The sequence below is a fragment of the Schistocerca piceifrons genome, chromosome 2 (genome assembly GCF_021461385.2).
Source record: "Schistocerca piceifrons isolate TAMUIC-IGC-003096 chromosome 2, iqSchPice1.1, whole genome shotgun sequence".
Classification (NCBI taxonomy): Eukaryota; Metazoa; Arthropoda; class Insecta; order Orthoptera; family Acrididae; genus Schistocerca; species Schistocerca piceifrons.
Window position 1 is genome coordinate 702,633,332 of NC_060139.1, and position 22,620 is coordinate 702,655,951.

At 38.3% G+C, this 22,620-nt stretch overlaps 1 protein-coding gene across 4 annotated transcripts in view; it reads right to left on the minus strand.

The window, feature by feature from the left end:
• The window catches only part of LOC124778022 (E3 ubiquitin-protein ligase CBL-B-B), a 184,124-nt gene extending 168,410 nt beyond the window's left edge, over positions 1-15,714 (minus strand). For all 4 annotated transcript variants that reach the window (XM_047253601.1, XM_047253604.1, XM_047253602.1 and 1 more), the window contains exons 1-2: positions 14,902-15,714; positions 12,175-12,321 (exon numbers count right to left, since the gene is read on the minus strand). In XM_047253601.1, coding sequence (XP_047109557.1) covers positions 12,175-12,321; positions 14,902-15,440 — 686 coding nt within the window. In that variant the 5' untranslated portion in view covers positions 15,441-15,714. The remainder of the gene's footprint in view (positions 1-12,174; positions 12,322-14,901) is intronic.
• Positions 15,715-22,620: the final 6,906 nt, after the last annotated feature.

Here is a 22,620-nt window from a genome sequence, read left to right on the forward strand (position 1 = left end):
CATCCATTTCAAAGGTCTGAAGAATGCGGCTGATTTGAATTTAATTCCTGGTTTAAAAATGAAGATCTTTATTGTGAAACATGTCAGTAAGACAGGATGAATAGAAAATTGTGTCATTCAAATTTAGAGTTTTAACTTCAAATTTAAGTATGTGGATGAGAAAACCATCTCTTGGAGGTGCACATTTGTTCACAGTTTTCAAGGATGATTGCACTTAATACAGATTGTGTATTTTCTTAAATGTGAACATGATACTTTTCCAGTGTTGTTCCCGTTTCAGAGATGGACTGAACGACAAACAGGAAACAAAATCAGAGTCCTAAGAAATGAAAATGGGACTGAATTCATAAATAGGCAATTTGAAGATTATTTCAAGCAAAAAGGAAAAACTCATAAGAAGACAAGTTTGTACACACCACAGCAGAGTGGCCACATTGAGCGAGGAACCATGTCCATTGCTGAGTATACATACTATGTTATTGAATAAAGGCTTATCGCAAGAATTATGGGCAAGGCAGTAAATTGTGCTGCATACATCTTAAATCATTGACCATGTAAAGCAAAAAATGTTATTACATATGAAAAATGGTTTGTAAAACCTCCACCTTTAACACGAGGGAGTTTAGATCAGCACATATGTACACATTCCTGGTCAATTTACGCCAAAATCGGATAGTAAATAAATTTCTTTGATTATGGTTGGCAATCATGGGTATAGTACCAATTATTATCGTCTCTGCAATTCTGATTCAAAGGAAACTATAATCTCCTGCAAATATCTCTCTCAATGAAGAAGAAACCCATGGCTTAACTGTGGAACAAGAGATATGCTCAATTTCACCTAGGGGACTTCGCTGCAAAGATATTCAAGAGGAATCTGGAAAGGATGATACTAGTGAACAAGTGAAAGAAAATGAAAAGATGAAGCTGAGAGGCTGATAAATTCTGCAAGCATCTGCTGGTTTTTAAAAACTTGACATCCACGTGAAGCAAAATTCTGAGCGATAACTGATTGCTTCAAACCTAGACTTTGTGTCCTTAAAGTGCTATTCGCTTGCACAAAGATACTGAACACATAGACATTAAATATTGCTATGTACCAGGACATGTTGAGGACATTGAGTCAAGTCTGCTATGTTTTTTTATGATGGACAGTTGGCAGATCTGTTTACAAAACCCTTAACTAGACACAAATTCATACAGGATAGAAAAGCTCTGTCAATTATTTCAAACACAATCACAATAAAATAAGATCGGGAGTGTTAACAACAGTGAGCTTGTTATACTGAGTGCCTGTTTTCAGTTTTTTTGTATTAATAATGTGAGCACACCAGAAATGTATGTTCGTTCTGTGCATGGCCGTGTTCACTAAAATTACAAAAACATATCTTTCCTCTGTTTTGCAGTTGTGGTTACCGCAGAGTTTGTACCACTCTGTGACTTTCAGCAAAATATAATTACAGACATGGTCAAATTCTGTACCACAAGTAAGAGATTTTGGTCCATTTGTTTTCTATGATAAGAGTACTTAGTCCAGTCAAAGAAGGAAAATTAATTCATTTAGTCACAAATTTTTGTACAATGGTAGAAGGGAGGGCCATGAGGAATATACTAAAAATCCTGTCTATGGGGAGCATTGGGGCTGGAGGCTTTAAGCATTTAAAGGTTACTTTTTCATGGTTTTCGTAAAGCGGTGTGTGTGTGTGTGTGTGTGTGTGTGTGTGTGTGTGTGAGCGCGTGCACACTCACACTGTCCCATCATCATCATCATCATCATCCACACTAAAACACTAAGGATAGAGACTTGACATCTAGAGGAGGTTTTGATCGAATACGGTAGGTTTTGTTTAAGAAAGGATTCTTCAAAATTGCACCTATAAAGGGGTGAAATAGCTAATATGTTCACGTCCGCCTATTTTCAACTTTTTCCCCCATATTATGTTTTCTAAAAGATTCTGGGACTTTCTTCTTAATTTAATAGACGTATTACATGCAATAAAAAGTGTTAGTCATTACAAATGATATATTCACTGTAATTCTCGGTGCAAAGGCTGTAACATTATTCCGGTGACCAGAAATCTTAACACGACTGTCAGTCTATGTCAGAATGGAAACAAGTTACACACTAGAAATTTTTGTTATTATGAAACTTCATGTAAAATATTATACACCTATCTCAAGGTTTTATGAACTGCCTCACGTTTGTATATTGTTGGTAAATATCTTATTTAATGGTGGTGAGCAGCTTCAAAGAAATCTCCTCTTCCATTCGAATGAAATTACGAAACAAATCTCGATCTAGAAATTATGTGATGAACTACGTTACTTCAAAGTAATGGTAGTCAATGCAACATCAGGATTACCGTATTTACTCGAATCTAAGCCGCTCTTTTTTCCAGTTTTTGTAATCCAGAAACCCGCCTGCGGCTTAGAATCGAGTGCAAAGTAAGCGGCAGTTCTGAAAAATGTTGGTAGGTGCCGCCACAACTAACTTCTTCAGTCGAATTATGTAGCGCTACACAGGTATGCTTTGCAGGCACAAAGATAAATACTGGCGACAAAACCTCTGCGTCAGTAAAAAAAAAAAAAATGGAAGACGAGCTTTTTTTCACCGCCCCGAGTTTCGACCACTGCATTTTCACACATTATCCAACGAAGTAAATACAAATTCCGTATTGTTCATCTTCGAATGTAGCAGCATTTCAGCGTACTACGAAAATCCGACTGGCAAGATTGTTTGTCTGAATTTTTTCCTACCTGGGACAAGAGATCGTTGCTAATAAGAACGTTTATGAATTGTGAATCATATGCAGTATTCTCTTCACCATAAGAATAATACGAATATAAACATTTTGCCATGTATTCTTTCGTGTTTGCTGCTATCTCATTTAAATCCTGTCTGCCTAATAAACTAAGAAACTAGAGTGAGACAACAGCAAACGCGGAAGAATATACATATCATGTCATGTTTATATTCGTATTGTTCTTATGCCTAATAATGATACAGTCAGAAATGAAGCACGGCAATTGACAAGATTTTTAAATCTAAGATGACTAATTTCTGTACAGAATGTAATGTACTACAGAGGCGTCTGCAAAGATTTTCAACCGGAGAAAAATTTTCGCTAAACTCTCGTTCAGAACATCTTCTATCATACGCAGTCTATTATTTGGTTCTTGTTGATCATTATCAAAGAAAGCACCAGTGTAAGTAACAGCAAATAGCAAGCAGCCTCTTGCCATTGTTCCGCTAATGAGACAATTCCTCCTCTTCTTCTTCTTCTTCTTGGCGTTTGCGCGCACAAAAGCAAGCCATGCCGCGAGCGGCGGCAGGTCGTAAACACTCATTACCAGAATGCGACAAACAATGCATGACACAGTACAGTAATGCATTTTCAGCTTAGAATGACGTAAACACCTATAACAAAGAGAACGGCACTTGCCGGATCAAAGAAAAACAAGCAATCAATTCAAACCAGACGAAGCACGTGATAAAGGAATGGTACCCGTATAAATACGGACGGAGCACCTGACGCATAGCAATGGCTACATGGTAAAGCTTAACTGCTAAGCTTAAAACTCGAACCAAACTACTGTAGCTGTATCGTCATTCATTCGACCTAAATTGTATTACAATGGACCAACTTTGTTTCGATTTGGATGTGCGGCCTAAAACTCTTCTCTCCCTTGGAATTTCGAGTCTCGAATTTCAGGTGCGGCTTAGATTCGGGAAAATTTTTTTACCTTGATTTCGAGTCTCATTTTGAAGGTGCGGCTTAGATTCGAGTGCGGCTTAGATTCGAGTAAATACGGTATGGATATAGAAAAGGAAGCAGTGGTTGGGAAGGGAGTGAGACAGGGTTGTAGCCAATCCCCGATGTTATTCAATCTGTATATTGAGCTAGCAGTAAAGGAAACAAATGAAAAATTTGGAGTAGGTATTAAAATCCATGGAGGAAAAATAAAAACTTTGAGGTTCGCCGACATTGTAATTCTGTCAGAGACAGCAAAGGACTTGGAAGAGCAGTTGAACGGAATGGACAGTGTCTTGAAAGGAGGATATAAGATGAACATCAACAAAAGCAAAACAAGGATAATGGAATGTAGTCGAATTAAATCGAGTGATGCTGAGGGAATTAGATTAGGAAATGAGACACTTAAAGTAGTAAAGGAGTTTTGCTATTTGGGGAGCAAAATAACTGATGATGGTCGAAGTAGAGAAGATATAAAATGTAGACTGGCAATGGCAAGGAAAGGGTTTCTGAAGAAGAGAAATTTGTTAACATCGAGTATAGATTTAAGTGTCAGGAAGTCGTTTCTGAAAGTATTTGTATGGAGTGTAGCCATGTAAGGAAGTGAAACATGGACAATAAATAGTTTGGACAAGAAGAGCATAGAAGCTTTCGAAATGTGGTGCTACAGAAGAATGCTGAAGATAAGATAGGTAGATCACATAACTAATGATGAAGTATTGAATAGAACTGGGGAGAAGAGGAGTTTGTGGCACACCTTGACAAAAAGAAGGGACCCATTAGTAGAACATGTTCTGAGGCATCAAGGGATCACAAATTTAGCATTGGAGGGCAGCGTGGAGGGTAAAAATTGTAGAGGGAGACCAAGAGATGAATACCCGAAGCAGATTCAGAAGGCTGTAGGTTGCAGTAAGTACTGGGAGACGAAGAAGCTTGCACAGGATAGGGTAGCATGGAGAACTGCATCAAACCAGTCTCAGGACTGAAGACCACAACAACAACATTGTGTTCGAACATCATGAATTACCTCGAAGAAAACTGTCTATTGACAAACAGTCAACATGGGTTTAGAAAACATCGTTCCTGTGAAACACAATTAGCTCTTTATTCACATGAAGCGTTGAGTGCTACTGACAAGGGATTTCAGATCAATTCCGTATTTCTGGAAGGCTTTTGACACTGTACCACACAAGCGGATCGTATTGAAATTGCGTGGTTATGGAATATCGTCTCAGTTATGTGACTGGATTTGTGATTTCCTGTCAGAGAGGTCACAGTTCGTAGTAACTGACAGAAAGTCATTGAGTAAAACGGAAGCGATTTCTGGTGTTTCCCAAGGTAGTGTTATAGGCCCTTTCCTGTTCCTTATCTATATAAACAATTTGGGAGACAATCTGAGCAGCCGTCTTCAGTTGCTTGCAGATGACGCTGTCGTTCATCGACTAATAGTCATCAGAAGATCAAAACATACTGCAAAATGATTTAGAAAAAATATCTGAATGGTGCGAAACATGGCAGTTGAGCCTGAATAACGAAAAGTGTGAGGTCATCCACATGAGTGCTAAAAGGAACTCATTAAACACAATAAATCAGTCTAATCTAAAAGCCGTAAATTCAACTAAATACCTAGGTATTACAATTACGAACAACTTAAATTGGAAGGAACAAATAGAAAATGTTGTGGGGGAAGGCTAACCAAAGACTGTGTTTAATGGCAGGGCACTTAGAAAATGTAACAGACCTATTAAGGAGACTGCCTACACTACGCTTGTCCATCCTCTTTTAGAATACTGCTGAGCGGTGTGGGATCCTTACCAGATAGGACTGATAGAGTACATCGAAAAAGTTCAAAGAAAGGCAGCATGTTTTGTATTATTGCAAAATATGGGAGAGAGTGTCACACAAATGATACAGGATTTGGGCTGGAAATCGTTGAAAGAAAGGCGTTTTTCATTGCGACAGAATCTTCTCAGAAAATTCCAATCACCAACTTTCTCCTCCAAATACAAAAATATTTTGTTGGCACCGACCTACATAGGGAGGAACGATCACCACGATAAAATAAGGGAAATTAGAGCTCGTACGGAAAGGTATAGGTGTTCATTCTTTCCGCGCGCTGTACGAGATTGGAATAATAGAGAATTGTGAAGGTGGTTCGATGAACCCTATGCCAGGCACTTAAATGTGATTTGCAGAGTATGCATGTAGATGTAGATGGACTATCCAGCTGTTCATGTATAAAGACCCTGACAGTAATTTAAATTACCTTACTCACCATACAGATCTAGCACATTGACAATTCCATGTTTTGTTTACACACACTGCAGCAATTCTATTCTGCCGTAACTGGGGTACACTCTAGCTATATCTTTCAGAAAAACTTTGAGAATCTCACAAGCAAGCCTTTTCTAAGCTCAAATTGTGAAAATATAGGAACTGAAATATGTACAAGTCACACACACACACACACACACACACACACACACACACACAAACAAACAATATATATGCACACTTTTATGAGAACAGGGTGAGTGGTTGGCCATGGCCTTGATGAAGGAACCACTTCGGCATTTAGTTTAAACTTTTTAGGAAATAGTTTCATATATTTTCAGCCAAAATTAATGTGTGGTGCATGCTGGCACCTATGTGGTGCTGCATTTCTGTCATAAGGTGTAGCTGTTAAGAACACAATTTTCTCACAGCAGGCAGGACTGGAAAGTACAGCACAAAGTGGCTTAATATTGTACCTAAACACCAGGCACTATTGGGATGTCATGAAGCTGGTGCAGTGAATATCAAAATGAGAAATTGTTTCTAGCTGTTGAAGTATGCTTCAGTGAAGAATTATTCTGGTATGTTACCAGTTTATCACATTCCTTTCTTCTCAAAACAGAAACTTCCATTTCCCCTCACTGGATGTGGATATGGAGGGGCATATGTGCACACTACTCTACCAGCTGTTGTCAAGTTCAGTGACCGGAGCCACTACTTCTTCAGCAGGTAGCTCCTCAATGAGCCTCTCATTTAACAAAATGCGTATCTGAAGCAGTTTTATTGGTTGAGTATGGGTCTTCTCTAATATGCATAACTTTCTGCGTGTTTGGCCAAAATATTTCCTATCTCAATTGTGGCGTAATTTTCTTATAATCTTAAGTGTTTGTAATTGCCCCCCTCTCCAATAATTTATGCTGCATTTGTGTTTCAATGTTATTTGCCATTCTAAAGACAACTTTTATATTACTCTTCCAAAACTTGTTCAATTTTATCAGGTGCACTACCTACACAGGGTGGACCAAAAGTCAGTGCCTGTTACAACCCATTGAAATTGTGAGGGTATTCTTGCTGAAACAGTAACTGGAGAGAACTATCTGGAAATGTTGACAATGTATGCCATTCTGGGACTACAAATAACCTACGATGATTAGGGTTATGTTGAAGTGTATGCTACAAAACCACTTCGAAAAAGCTATTTACAATGCCTCTGAAGCCATTGATTCTAATAAGCAACAGCATAAACAAGTATGCTTAAGCATCTCCAGTCATCTGACAAAATGTATCAACAAAGATGGAAAGCAACTCAAGAAAGAATGTTTTAAGTAAACCTGCAGGTCAATAAAGAGTCCAATTACTTCAGAATTGGAATTTTTTGCTTTGTATTCAATTAGGCTACAATAGGTAGTGAATTTTGGCCTGCCCTGTTTATTTCATGGCGGAAAACTTTACTTTTTTCTGCTTGTCCACAATGTGAAGAGAGTTGTGCTGTTTTATTATTGTGTTACGGAGTCAAGTACTTTCAGAACATGTTCATATATATGTCAATGAGTCCATTATCAGTAGTGTGCATCTGGGTGTTCTGCTGGGTTATTGTTTCCATTTTATGCACAATATATCAATGACTGACCCAGATGTCTTCTTCACATGCTGCAAGTTTTGCTGTTGTGTGTTCTTGCAGTGTGAAATCCTGGCAATGCCAACACAGAACAGCAAAACTCGCAACATCTGCAGAAGACACCCGGATCACTCACTGAAACACTATGCTTAAAATCGAAACAATAACTCAGTAGAGCACCTGAGAAAATCTGAGAGATACCATAAGTGTTTTTTACAGGCACCAAATCACAGTTTGGAGAATAAGTTAACAAAATGAGTAACTTGCATCCTAAAGTTTATCTAAGAACAGAAACTGAGACACGAACAAATAAATTTTCTTAATTTCACTATGTGCAATAAAAACTGCTAGCAATGAATGCCACGCCAAAAAAGCAGTTCTTCTTTTGAAGCACGCCAGTCAACAAGCCATTTTCATACGAATTGTTGTTCAGTGAGTGTGTGTCCCAGTGATGTAAATAGATGATAATCGAATGGAGCCAAGTCTGGAGAATAAGCCGCATGCCCTAGTATTTTCAACTGAACGCCTCAATTGTTTCCCTGAACCATTTTGCTGCATATGATGGAACGTTATCATGGAGCAATATGACTGTGTTGCCTTCTTCCATATTCCAGCTGTTTTCCAGGTAATGTTCAATTTAAATCGATCATTTGCTGCTCGTAGCGATTAGTGTTAATGGTTTCACCAAGCTATAGCACCTGATAATAGATAACACTCTTCAGATCCCACCAAACACAGAGCATTGTCTTCTTTCCAAAGCAATTTGGTCTTGCAGTGGATGTCAATGGCAATGGGTTGCCTAGATTCAACCACAATTTATGACGCTTAGGATTCTCAAAATTTATCCATTTTTCATCACCACTCACTAATCGATGGAGACATGACTTTCTTTAGTATCTGGCGAGTAGCATCTCACAAGTGGTCTTTTGAACTACTTGTTGGCTTTCATTCAGTTCATGTGGAACCCATTTTCCCACTTCCTGCGCCTTTCCCATATCTTTCAACTGAAGAGAAACAGTTTTCTGCATCACATTCAATTGTTCTGCGAGTTCCTGTTCAGTTTGAGTATCATATTCATCCAATAAGGCCTGCAATTCGTTTTCTTCAAACTTTTTCTGTGGTTTCCTGCACTCATCATTTCTCATGTCAAGATCACCACTTTTGAATTTTTTGAACCGCCTGAAACACTGTGCTTTCACAAGAGCATGTCCGCCAAAAGCTTCAACAAGCATTCAATGTGACTCTCCAGCAGTTTTCTTCATATGATAACAGAAAACCAATGCTGTCTGCAAATCATCGTTCATACCTACAAAACTCGACATGTTTGTGTGTTTGAAACAGATACCAATGCATGGAACTTGGCTTACTGCGTGTTGACGTTCGTCATCAGCCGTTACATGAAGCAGATGGCACTGCAGTCGCAGTCTCATGGGCCCTACACTGACAGCTAGCCCTATCTAAAGGAAAATTCCAGTTTCATACTTTTACATCTGGAGTATATACATATTTCTCCTTGGGCATCCATAGGTTGGTTTATCTCCCACAAGAGCAATCACAGATAACGAAAGTACTCATTCTGTCACATTACCCATAATACTGAGCACAACTGGAAAATAGTCTACTCCACAAATAACAAAATCATGAAAGTTCATGGACTCCAGAACCATAGAAACGAGAAGTTTGCCACCATAAAGCACATACGTAGAACATCTGATAAAAGTTAAAAATACATTTTTAAAGAATGCCTTTATTGCGATACAAAACCTATACCACAGATGAGTAGGAAAGTCACTACACAACATAGAGAATATTCCTACTGAAGTAATAAAATTGTTTTTGATGCATGTTTTGCGAAATAGAAACATGACATTTGCTCTACTCAAGAACAATTAACGTGTTTGCACTGAAAGGGTAAAGATAAGAAGAGAATTTAGAGAAAATGGACATTTAAATTTGTACACTGAACGAATCTGATAAACTGCTAAACAGATAGAAAAAATTCTCCACTGACACCTATTTCAACTGCTGCAATCCACTTTTCACCAGATGCTCGTTGTGCTAGCTCCCAAATATCTATCTAGTATTTGGCATTTACCTGCAGTATTTGATCACTGTGTGCTGTCCTTTCCAGCCCAGCATGTTATGAAGAAATTGTGCTCTTAACCTAACCCAATCTAAATGCCAGCATGCAACTCTTGCTCATTTCTACTAATGAACATAAATGCACCTAATTAATTTTCTTCCATTATTACATTATTTTTTTATACTTAACTGTTACTCCTCTCTAATAATTTACCTTTATAATATGGTGTATCATCATCCACAGACCCCCCCCCCCCCACCCTGCCAATAAACCACTCCCCCCACCACTTCTCTACAAATATTTCAATTTCAAAATTGCCTGTATAACATTTTACGTTAGTCTACTGAATGTGACTATAAAATCTGTCCAAGTTCCTGTTTCTTTCACACATGTATACACATGTGAATAGACAAAGATTACACTCCACCTGTATTACCTCAATTTGGACCTACTGTTGCTTAGACACTTACACTAACAATGCAAAAGATACCTTACATCACTGCAGGCAGCATGTGTGTTTAAATATTTTTTTACAGAGATAGTTACACAGCAGATTTTATAGACGATCTTGTTGTCTCCACTTTTTTATTTACAGAACAATCTGACAATGGTCACTGGCTGGGCAAAACCATTAACTGTATTTTGTAACGTTTTTGTGACAGTTGTAACAACAAAAGGAAAGAAGATAAACCATAATAGTGTCAGAGTTAGGGCCTACATAATTTAGGGATAATATAAAAAAACCTAAAACTGGCTTACCAGGCAGGGATTTTATCACTATTTCACCCAAAAGAAATAAAGTGGAAATCAGTATGATACTTAAGTGTTAATACTGAGGAAAAACTATACTTCTTACACTGTAAAAGTTTTTGACAGCTGGCTGCTGCCAGCCTTTAACTGTGAAGCACAAAGTCCGATGGTAGATCTGGGTCTCTGTGACCGAATAGAATAGTCATCTACATAGTTGGTACAACACTGCGTCACTGACATATATAACAGCAAAATTACATTGCATGATTGGTTGTGCTAGATGTGCAAAACAGTCGTACCGAGCCCATTTCAACTACCGAGCTCTTCTTCCATTGAATGGACTATAAATGACACTATAGTGAACATGTACTGTACCTTGTCTGTCATACTAATGGTATCTATTTATGCCACAATTAAGAATAGTGACCATGTTAGACAGTATCAGAATGTTCACCTCCACCGGAAGTGTATTGGCAACTTGTCAGTTTTACAAAGCCACCACAGCAATCATATTTTAGCTTCTGCAGTAGATGCTATAGGTTGCTGAAAGCTTATCCCCTCCCTCCCACTAAAAGCACTGCACTTTCTGAGGCTGTCGTTCAATTTCGGACAGGAGACATTGACTTACATGGCCATAAAGGTTTACTGTTCTGTTGCTGACACTAAGTTTCAGATCACCTGCTTTGGGAACTTCACACATCATAGACTGATTTGCCTCCCGAGATTAGAAATTGGCTACAATATGTTGCCTGCTTGCCATTCTCTCACAAGCTATTCATCTCCCCACTTGTATTCCCACCACATATGTCAGGAGCTGTTGACATGCTATGAAAAAGATATGAAGACACAGCATTTGTCCCGTTTCTGCACTTTCCAGTATTGTAGAATGTTGAATTATTCACTCACTTTCCTAACTAGTTTGTGGTAAATCTCTAATACATAACAAAACCCAATGCTCACTCATAAGGTAAAACAAATATTTAAACCTAAATAGATCATGCATCAGAATGATTTCATTTCCAAATTTCTTCAAATATTAATTGCAGATAATAGGCAAATATTAGTTGCTGTCAACTTCAAAGACTTGTGGTGATGACGTTCAGTTTGTGGGGCACTCAAATGCGCGGCCATTAGTGCCCGTACAAAGTCCTAATGTTCTCACAGTCCAATTTTTACGTAGCCCAATCTAGCCACTGTCACAAATGATGATGATGAAATGACGAGGCCAACACAAATACCCAGTCCCCAGGAAGAGAAAATCCATACCTGGCTGGGAATCAAACATGGGACTTCGTGATCCAGAGACAAAAAAGCCTAGCCACTAGACCACAAGTTGCGGACCTTCAAAGACTTGTGTTGGAAATTGTTGCTTATTTCTTATGAATACTACATCTTTCAAATGTGTTGGATCTGTTTTTAATTTACATGAATTTTAACTTATGGCTTAGTTCAGTACAGCCCCCTCCCCACTTTTTCTTTCACGTTCCTCTTGACTGTTCTAATATTTTGAGAAACTGTATAAGTGATGAAGATCTGCACATCAAAACTTGCTGTATACAGTGTGTAGTTTGCACAATCAACATGAGAAACAAGTTAGGATCACTATACATAGAAGAAATACAAACAAAGGACACCTGAGTACATTATTATTACCATCAACTCTACATTTATAATAGTCAGTTGTATCTTTTATTTACCTGGTAAAAACATCAAATTCAAAATTTGATATATAGTCATTACACGTTAGGTCTATGGTTGACTTTAAAGCCATGGCTTCGAGTCCAGAGCTGATGGGGTGAACTTCATTTAAAACTTGTCTGAATACTTTCCATGGCACAAGAGTGCTGAAAAAAAATGTAAATTACAAAATTGTGAGACCATTTCATTAGAATGTTTAAGTGCAATAAAAATAGAAAACAGTGTTTACATAAAGTTTCAAATCCTGGACTGCTATTTTTAGTCAGGAGAAAACCGAACAACATTTGATTAGATTTGATTTTAATTTTTTTACATTACAGGTTATTGTCTGCCAACAACACCTCCACAATCAATGAATGACTGTGGCAATGTATTACATATTAGAAATAATATGTTAAAAGTTGGTAAATCTACGGCTGCCTCAAAAAAGTCTCCAGTTATATTCTTAATGGTACATCAATAAGCCACCAGACAATGTATTCTACTCCATCACAAGTGGTTTCTCCTGCCTTTCAGCAAGAGAGGAATAGTATTTGCCAACCGCCTCCCCCCAAATTTAGTTGTATCGCAGATATTACTCTGTAGTGCAACCCCCAAGATCTAGATTATTTTGGAAGTTGGCAATTTTTGAGCTGGCGAAACCAATTAATGTGCATAAGAAATGAAGGTGTCAGTAACAAACTGCTTTGTAGAATAACCAAATGTCAACATTCATGCCATATTTAGTGCACTTTTCATTATAAAAACTGAAACGGAAACATCAGTTCAGAAAATCTCTATTAATTAACAAACCATCTATGAGTATTTTGGTGCATACACGAATTATGAAAAATGCATGGGTGGGCCACTATGTAAATCTTACATTCACATTTCAAATTTAGAGTAGAATACAGTCCATGAGATGCTAGAAGCATTGGAGCACATTTGGTCCATCACCATGCTCCCATACTCCAACTCCGAAATACACAAAACTATGTACTGTAGCTCAGCAGCATTTTCGGAGCACTTGCTAGCCAAGGTATGGGATTACATTTGTTCCAACACACAGTATGTAGAATTGGATGACAATTTTTTTCCCAACATTAGGTTTTGATGCTTAGTGACTATACAGCTTCAAAAGTGACATATCTCTTGTATACGGTTCACATCATCTGACTGCAAATAAGCCACCTGAGATCTTGTACATGGCCTGTTTTCAGCACAAATCCATTATTCTCATTTTAATTACTTTCTCTTCATTGTATGCAATCAATTGTGGCTTATTTATTACAAGTGTGATGGCGTCAGCTCTCTCAAAACATGTCAAAATAAATCATCCATCATTCCAGCAACTCATATAAAATTCTATGACAAGAATTACATGTGATTAATTTCACCAGCCTGCCCACCCACTGTAATATGCTAAACCTAAATTTGTCTTTCACTCAAAAATACTACAAACATATTGCCTGTTTACATCAGTTATGTCAACCTGGACAAGGCAGTGGCTTAACGAACAGTGCCCAAGAAACTGGATGCATATTACTTCTACATAGAATGGAATGAATTTTCTTTAAATATTCATGAACTAAACTATGATGAGTCACACTTTAGTAGTTGGCTGTCACCTAGGCCTAAATGGAAAATTCAACTAGGATATTTCATGAGCAACTAAGTTTCAACTATAGAATTAATTTTTCACTCTGCAGCAGAGAGTGTGCCAATATGAAAATTTCCTGGCAGAACAAAACTGTGTGTCAGACCAGGACTCGAACCCGCGACCCTTGCCTTTCACAAGCAAGTGCTCTACCCGATGACCTAACCAAGCACAACATACAGCCCATCCTCACATATTTACTTCCGCCACTACTCCATCTCCTACCTCCCAAATTTCACAGAAGTTCTACTGTCTAACATATGGGGTTAGTGCTCCTGGAAGAACGAATATTGCAGAGAGGTGGCTCAGCCACAGCATGTGAGACTGTTTCCATAATGAACTTTTTATTCTGCAGTGGTGTGTATGTTGATAAACTTCCTGGCAGATTTAAACTGTGTCCCACATAGGGACCTCAACTCGGAGTGCCAGTCAGTGGGTTACACAGAGCGTCCTGTTTGGAAAGTAGGACATGAGATACTGACTGAAGTAAAGCTGTGAAGATGGGTTGAGAGTTATGCTTGGGTAGCTATGTTGGTAGAGCACTTACATACGAAAAGCATAAGTCCCAGCCAAGTAAATAGCTTTAATCTGACACAAATATCATATGAATCATCTGTTGAATAAATGTTATACTTTTGCATATTTAGAAGTAGGCCTATGCATTTTTCACCAGTAGGGGTGTACGATTACCAGATGGACGTAGATGAAATGCAGCAAATTTTGTGTGTGCAGCTGCACTCATTTTTTCAGAGAGGAAACCATAAAATTGTAAGACCTTGCAATCCATCATACTTCCAATGCCTTGTGTTTACATATGTGGCATGAATTCTTCACTACATTGAAACTGTTGTGCAATACAAACAGCTATACAACGAGTTCTTAAAATATGTCACTAATCAGTCCAATATGTGGAACAACTATTAAGCATGCATGATATAAACCCCAGAAAGATAACACACACACAAAACCTATAAAGTAATTGGAAAACTCACTACAGGCTAACAATATTATAAATGATATTCAAAGGAAAGTAAAGTAACTGGCTGGGTGACAGAGAATGAAAACATGTAATAAAGAACGACTACTGTACCTGTTACCAAAATTATTTTTCCAGAATTCTGCTGCATCGCTTTTTGTGATTCTAAATTGGTCACCAGCAAATGTTCCATTAGGGAATATTGCTTTGAGTTCACTTAACATATGACTAAAAACCAAACTAAGTTTCGTAAGGTTACGTCTATAATGAGAATTCTCGTCAAACATCTTCTCTTTGCCTTCCTTAAAAAGTTTAATTGCTTGCTTGCATTTCCTCATCAAGTTCACTATAAATACGTTAAAATGTTCATTGCTGTGAAGAACCATCATCTTATCTTCATACTTCGAATAAATTAGCCTTAAGCGTTGATAAGTGTCAGGAAGAATATCTAAAATAAATGGTGGAGAGTTTTTCAAGTTCATTTTTTGATGTTGACACAGCTTCACGACTTTATCCATTAACTTCCATGTTTTGTCCAGCGTCCTTTTATCGGTGGCGAGCTTCGGGGGTGTCACTGCATCTGAGAACGCACCGTGAAGTTTTGAGAAGATCGATGTTATGTGTACTGTTCTATTCCTATTATTTGCCGCCATGATGACGTTTCTTCACACGCACCACACAATTTTCGCACTAATACGAACTTCCTTTACGAAGCTCTTCTTCGATATTACTTCCAAACTCTCCACGGTTTTCCACTGAACAACACTCCACCCGTCACCCAGCGAAACCGCTTCTTCACACAGTAAACGATGTGACACTTCATCCCACGCACTGCTCGTAAAGCTTCATAGACGAATCATATATGTTGCTAAATACTGAATTAAACTGACAAGGACAGAGGAAACACGCCATTTTCTACTACCGATATCAATTTGTGAATGAACTACATTTGTTGCCATCTATAGGGCAACACCGAAACTGGTTGTGGCGGGTGATATGAATTGATCATACGCGTACTCTTATTCCTGACTCAAAGAAATGGAATACGACTATAAGGAAGGTAATACTTCATAGCACAAACTAGAAAGTGTATATGCTACTAACTTTTTAATCATTTTTTTAGTTCTGGCTAAATGAAAAGAGAAAGGCAACAAAGGATAAGTAAAATATTTAGTTGATTTGTTCTTAGTTTATTTTGCATTTCAGTAGACCACGTCAGTTTAACACAAGCAAGACATCAAGGTATTGCATTACATGCCCGACCCGAGTTACACTACAGTCCACTACACACAGTCGCGACACACACTACTACTAAGTTTGTTTTCGTTTGACAGCTGGAGTGACACTAGCGCTCCAAGTGGTGAGAAAGCTGTCACTTGTGCCGTAAGGATAATGTTTTTGTTTTATCACTTTTCTACACGATTTACGAAATATCTACTTTACTTTTTTTGCCTCCAAAATTTTGTGTAATATAGAAGAGAAAGATTATTCTAAAACAAGCGCAGATAGTGCTAATAGTCATGAACGCAGTGACAAGCTACAACGTGTCTGTGAAAAAATACATGTCATTTAGGATAAGTCTTCGATATCTCAGACGGTGGTTACACTATGGCCACGCCACAGTCTCTTGTTGGAAAGATATAGATACACAAACAGAAATACACATGGAAATGTACATACTATTTACGAAGACAAAGAACTTTGTGCATACACCTATACAATCAAATATACGTAAATGGGTGGCCTTAATGGAGATTTGTTCCTTGCGTTGCACGTGTGATCCTAATTGCTTCACATAATGTGCAGTATAGTATGCTTCCATACTTGGATACCAACAACGGCAGTATTTACAGAAGAGTGGTATATTGTGTGATCTGTTAAAGATATTTGCTTGTGCAAATCGCAATTGTCTTTTCAGTAAATTAGAATATTAGCATGTAACAGGAGATACTGTAAAATGATTCAGATCATTCAGATCACATGTCTCTGACAGACAACGAAAAGTCCAACAGGAAAGAATATTGTCTTAAGCTATCAATCATCACCCAAATGAGAACTAATTCCTTATGGTGTGCCTAAGGTTTTACCTATGGGCCCTCACTTTTCCTTTTACCAGTTGACTAACTTTCTTAGATGACGCAAATATTGCAATAAATTACAAATCAAATATGATTTTTAAAAATGAAAAATTTTCATAAACATTAATAAACAGGTACTAGTGAATTATTTATCCCTAAACTTCGAAATGACACAGTATATGCAATTTGGAACTCGTAAGATGTTTCCTCCCAGTATATGTCTAAAATATGATGACAAGCAGTTAGAAGAGATTCACAGCATTTCATCCTTGGGATTACAATGAGATAATACATTCAGTTCGGAGGAGCATACAATAGAACAGCTGATGCGCCTAAACAAACCATTATTTGCAATGGAAATGTTGTCAGACATAGATAATACAAAAATGAAAAGCTACTATACTTCCTTACTTTCACTTCTTAATGCCATATGGAATAATTTTTGGGCATAACACATCCAGCCAAGCGAACATTTTCTAACTACAAATTATTGTAGTATGCATTATTTGTGGTGTGAACTCAAGAATATGTTCAGATGATTGTTGAAGAAACTGGGGATACTAACTACTGGTTCCAATATATTTTTTCTTCAATGAAATTTATCACAAGTAGAAACCAGTAGCTCAGTTCATGGAAATAGTGCTAGAAATAAGAATAATCTTCACAAATATTTAAAGTCATTTACTTTGTTCCAGAAAGGTATCCCTCATTCAGAAATACTCTTTGACAAAAACTCAGCAGCACCCATAAAAAAGTCAGCTACTGGCAAAGAAAAGTTTAAGAGGCGCCATAAGATTTATTGGTGACCAACTCCTTCAACTCTATCGACGAATTTCTTAGCACAACCAACTGACATGGAAATATTATTAATGGTATCAAATAACGTGAATTGGACAGTTTCATTGTGGTGCGATCATTGTGAATAAGTATTGTAAACTGATTTCCTCCATTATGATGTATGAGTATAATGGCCAAAGATTTAACATGTACTCTGCAGTGAATTCAGGCTTTCAGTGAGTGAGTTAACTCTCCGATATAAAATGAAATATAAGTGTTCTGAAATTTGAAGGGTCAGGTTCAGCTTAAATAAATAGCCTTAATTGTAGCATTTTGATACAAAGAAAAATTACAAAATTTCTTTGCTACTTTGGAGATGTTTCACATTTACAATAAGGAATTATGTGGAGAGTAACACTGATGTTCACCTAAATATTCAATGCACCATTCGCTTCTTGCAGAAAGTGTCAATAGCTTTGTAGTACAAGCACCAAATAGTGAACTGTATTCACAGTGTAATGACTGATGGAATATTATTGTAACAGAATTGCAATTATATGGGGAGGTCGTTCACAAAGTGAAACAGAAGAAAACTTCAAGTAACTGTATAGTAATTTCCTATGTAATTTGTTCTTGATGAAAGATATTCATAATCTTAAGATATGCATATAACAAACAGGACAGTAAAGTACATGAAAAATTAATATGTGAAAGGTGCCATAGTGCTTAAGGTAATCCACTCACGTTCAGTATGATTATTTCGGTTTTCCATACTTCCCTTGCATTGATAAAGGAGGAAACTGCGATGTATACATCCATAAAGGCCATTCTTGTCGCCTCTCCTCACCTAATCCAAACTAATCTTCCTTCTATATATGTACAGGGTTTCCCTCCTAACAATCATCAGACGCATTTTACCAGCGGTTTCGGCAGATATTTGTAATTTTGTATTTGCAATGTGTAGCTGGAGTCAGTTCAAACAAATTCCGCTTATCACGTTTTTCATGCTACTTCTAGTGTCGACTGAAAGCGTTAATTTGTTTGTTGTTGCAAACAAAATGATTTTCTGCTGCAACACCAGAGAAAACGCGCCTGATGATTCTCAGGAGAGACACCTGGTATACATATATTTGCTGAACCACTTGAGAACATGCGCCTGAGGAGTCTTAGGAAAGACACTATCGGATGTTTCTGCTACGAGTTGTCAAGAACGTATTTTCAGTTGTTTCGGCAGATATTTATAATTTGGTTTTGCAACATGTAGCTGGAGTTTGCCCAAGCAAATACAGCTATTCATACACCGCCCACTGTCAACAGAAACTGTCGGTATGCTCCCAGTTTCACTGAAAACGATTTTTAAAGGGAAATTTTAGGTGCCAATTCGAGAGAACAGTTCCAGATTTGTGTAATGCAATGTTTGTTTCACTGATACATGTTAACAGGAAAAGTAAAACATGATCAGTAACTATTACTCCAGCAGCCATTCACGTGTCGCACTGCCCTATGCCGACAGTTATTGCTATGCAGCAGTGCACCTCTCTCACTGCTAAAATGTTGTGCGTTCATCCTGCCTTACTGTCCCTGTAAAAACAAACAGATAAAAACCAATATCGCACAAGACAAATTTGGGAGTGCTCTATCGAATGGACACGTAAAATTCCCTGTAAACAATAGTTTGTGTGTAACAGGAAACAAACTGAGCTTTCATTTGAAACAAGGCAATACATGAAACATGTCATAAGCAGAATTTGGATTTATTCCAGCTACACAGCTACACATCAAAACACAGAACTGCAGGTACCTACCAAAATTCCAGAGAAAATGCGCCAGATAACTGTTAGGAGAGACACCCTCGATATATATATATATATATATGCTGTTTCTTACCAAACTACATATGTATCTGAAAAGCTAGTGAGGGTATTGGGTATTGTAGTGTAGGCTGTTCTCAAAAACAGCTGTCTGTTAAGAAAAAAATTCAATATGTTGCGCCATTTCCCAGTTAATAATCATTGTAGTTAGCCAGTCAGGCTGTTTTGGATGAACAGTCAAGTGGCCCCCAGAGGTGGTGTCACCAAACACGTTCTTCCGTTTGGTTTCCTAACAGAGAAAAAGGGAGCAATACAAAAATTGGACAGCTGATGGTAGTAAGGATTGAACCATAGCTATGCTATGAGAGCCACTGACATTAATTTTCGTTGTGGGCCGCTTGAGTTTTCACATGCAATGGCCTGATTTGCTAACTTCAGCACTAATTAACTCAGAAGCAGTGCTACATATCGAATTTTTTCTTAACAGTCATTTCTCAGCACAACTTACTCTTGCTATTCCGACTTTGTTTTGACAACCTTGTATACAGGGTGAACATAACGTCCAGGAACACTTTCAATTATTTATTGCACAAGAACCAAACATTGTACAGATATCATACATATGTCATTTTGAAGAGAAATCCTAAAGTTTTTTTTTCGTGTATATCACCACAGCATAGTTTGGTAATTTGCCAACAGTCAGCACTAGTCGCAAACATGGCGAGTTCAGGTGTGGAGTGAGGTTTCTGTGTGTTGGAGTTCGACAAAAACAAGTGTGCTTCAGCTGTTCAACGGATGTTTAGAACCAAGTACAGTAAGAAGCCATCAACCAGGAAGGCTATTTACCACTGGCACAACAAATTCGTGCCCGAAAAAGGCATTCATAAGGGGTTCAATGAAATCGGTGCCTCATGCATCCTGTGAACTCGAAATGGCTCCATTGACAGTGCGGATAGTCCTGTGACAGAAGCTATCCCTGACAGCATTCAAATTGGAGCTAGTGCAGAAGCTGAATGACAACGACAAAGACAAGCGTTTTGAGTTTGGTCACAGTTGCAACAATTGAATGAGAATGGGGGTGGCATTGTGGATTGCTTAGTTTTTAGCGACAAAGCCATTTTTTAAACTTATGGGAAAGTGAACAGGCACAAGTGTCGAATGTGGGGTACAAAGCATCCACATGAATGCACTGAATCTGAGCATGATTCCCCAAAGTTAAATGTTTTTCGTGCCTTGTCACGTCGAAAACTGTACGGGTATTCTTCTTCGCCAAGAACACTGTCACTGGATATTCCTACTTGGACATGTTTCAGCAATGGCTGATGCCTCAAATGCAATCGGACTCTCCGTTCATCTTGTAGCAGGATGGGCCTCCACTCCATTTTCATCGTGAAATTCATGGGTACCTGAACATAAAGCAGACCTCTGGGAGAGAATACGGGAAGCAACTGCCACAGTCGACGATGTCATGGTGGTACGGGTACAGCAAGAATTCGATTACCGTATTAACGTCTGCTGGGTCACTCATGGTTCACATGTCGAATGTTTGCAAAAAACATTTCAGAGTTTATCTTCAAAATGCAGTATGTATGACATCAGTACAATGTCTAGTTCTTGTGCAATAAATAATTGAAAGTGTTCCCAGACTTTGTGTACACTTTGTAAATATACATATTAATAAAACCGACAAACTTCAGGAGCAGATTGCTGACTGGAGATGGAGGAAAAATGGTCCAATGAACATCTGTCTGGATATGCTTTGTTACCACATTAGATGGTACTGATGAATGAAAACTTCTCTGACAATGTGCCATGTGTTCCTTGTTTGTTGCAGTCTGTGTGATTGATGCAGTGTCCTGTAACTAGCAGAATGGTCTGGTATTCATGTCAGGAATAGCCCAGATGGTGTTTATGCATGGCCAGGCAGATGTAAACAGTCGACAGGCAGTAAGGCGATACCAAAACAAGTACCTTCACAGACACCTACAATATCACACAATATGTCAATTCTTTTTGGACATCTGTGTGATCCTGGGTCCTTTCAGACAGACGAATGTGCAGCTTTGGAGGACCAGGTTCTATAGAGTATTGAGCTGAACCCTAGCACCCACCAACATGATGTAAGCCGAAGTACGATTATGTATATTCTATGTGGCAGTCGCTACTATCCCTATCACCTGCAATGAGTGCAAGGATTATCAGTAGTGGATTTCCCTCTATGGGAAGGACTTCATCGACTGTTTTTATATCGGACCATCACAATTATGGGATTTTTGTCGTCAATGTTCTTTACCGATGGAGCAACCTTTACCAGAGCTGACATTGCCAACCTGCATAATCGTCATCTGTGGGCTGCAGACAGTCTTTGAGGAATAGTTGAGGTGTCTCATGAGCATCAGTTCAGCATCAACATGTGGGCAGCGTTTTTTGACGACTACAAACTTCTGCCAATTATCATTCCACAATGCATTGAGGGAGGAAAACACCTGGACTTCCTGTAAAATACTCTGCCTAGGCTGCTTCAGAAAGTGCTTATCGCAATACGACAGGTTATGTGGTTTCTGTACAGTAGAGCACCATCCAATTTTCGCTTTACAGTTCACTGACATGTCAACAACATCTTTCCTAGTCATTGTATAGGATGCAGAAGCTCTGTAGCATGGCCTACTAAATCAGCAGACGTAAATCCCCTAAATTTTTATCTCTGGGGGCATCTGAAAATCGTTGTGTATGCTGAACCAGTTCCTGAGGCAAGTGCTTTACCATCTGCGCTACCCAAGCATGACTCATGAACCATCCTCACAGCTTCAATTCTGACAGTACCTCGTCTCCTAGGTTCCAAACTTCAAATAAGCTCTTCTGTGAACCTTGCAGAACTAGCACTCCTGGAAGAAAGGATATTGAGGAGACATGGCTTAGCCACAGCCTAAGGGATGTTTTCAGAATGAGAGTGTGAGAGTTCGAGTCTCAGTCCGGCACACAGTTTCAACCTGTGTATAAGTACATAAGGAAAAGCCTCGACACACTACGATAAACGTTAAAAAATAATGACAATAAACACTATCACGACCACTGTAAGCATTGGCAAAGATGTATTTTGCTACACCGGAAGGCAAATGACAAATGATGGAAATTTTGTTCAATTCTTTAGAAGACTCTGTCTTAAG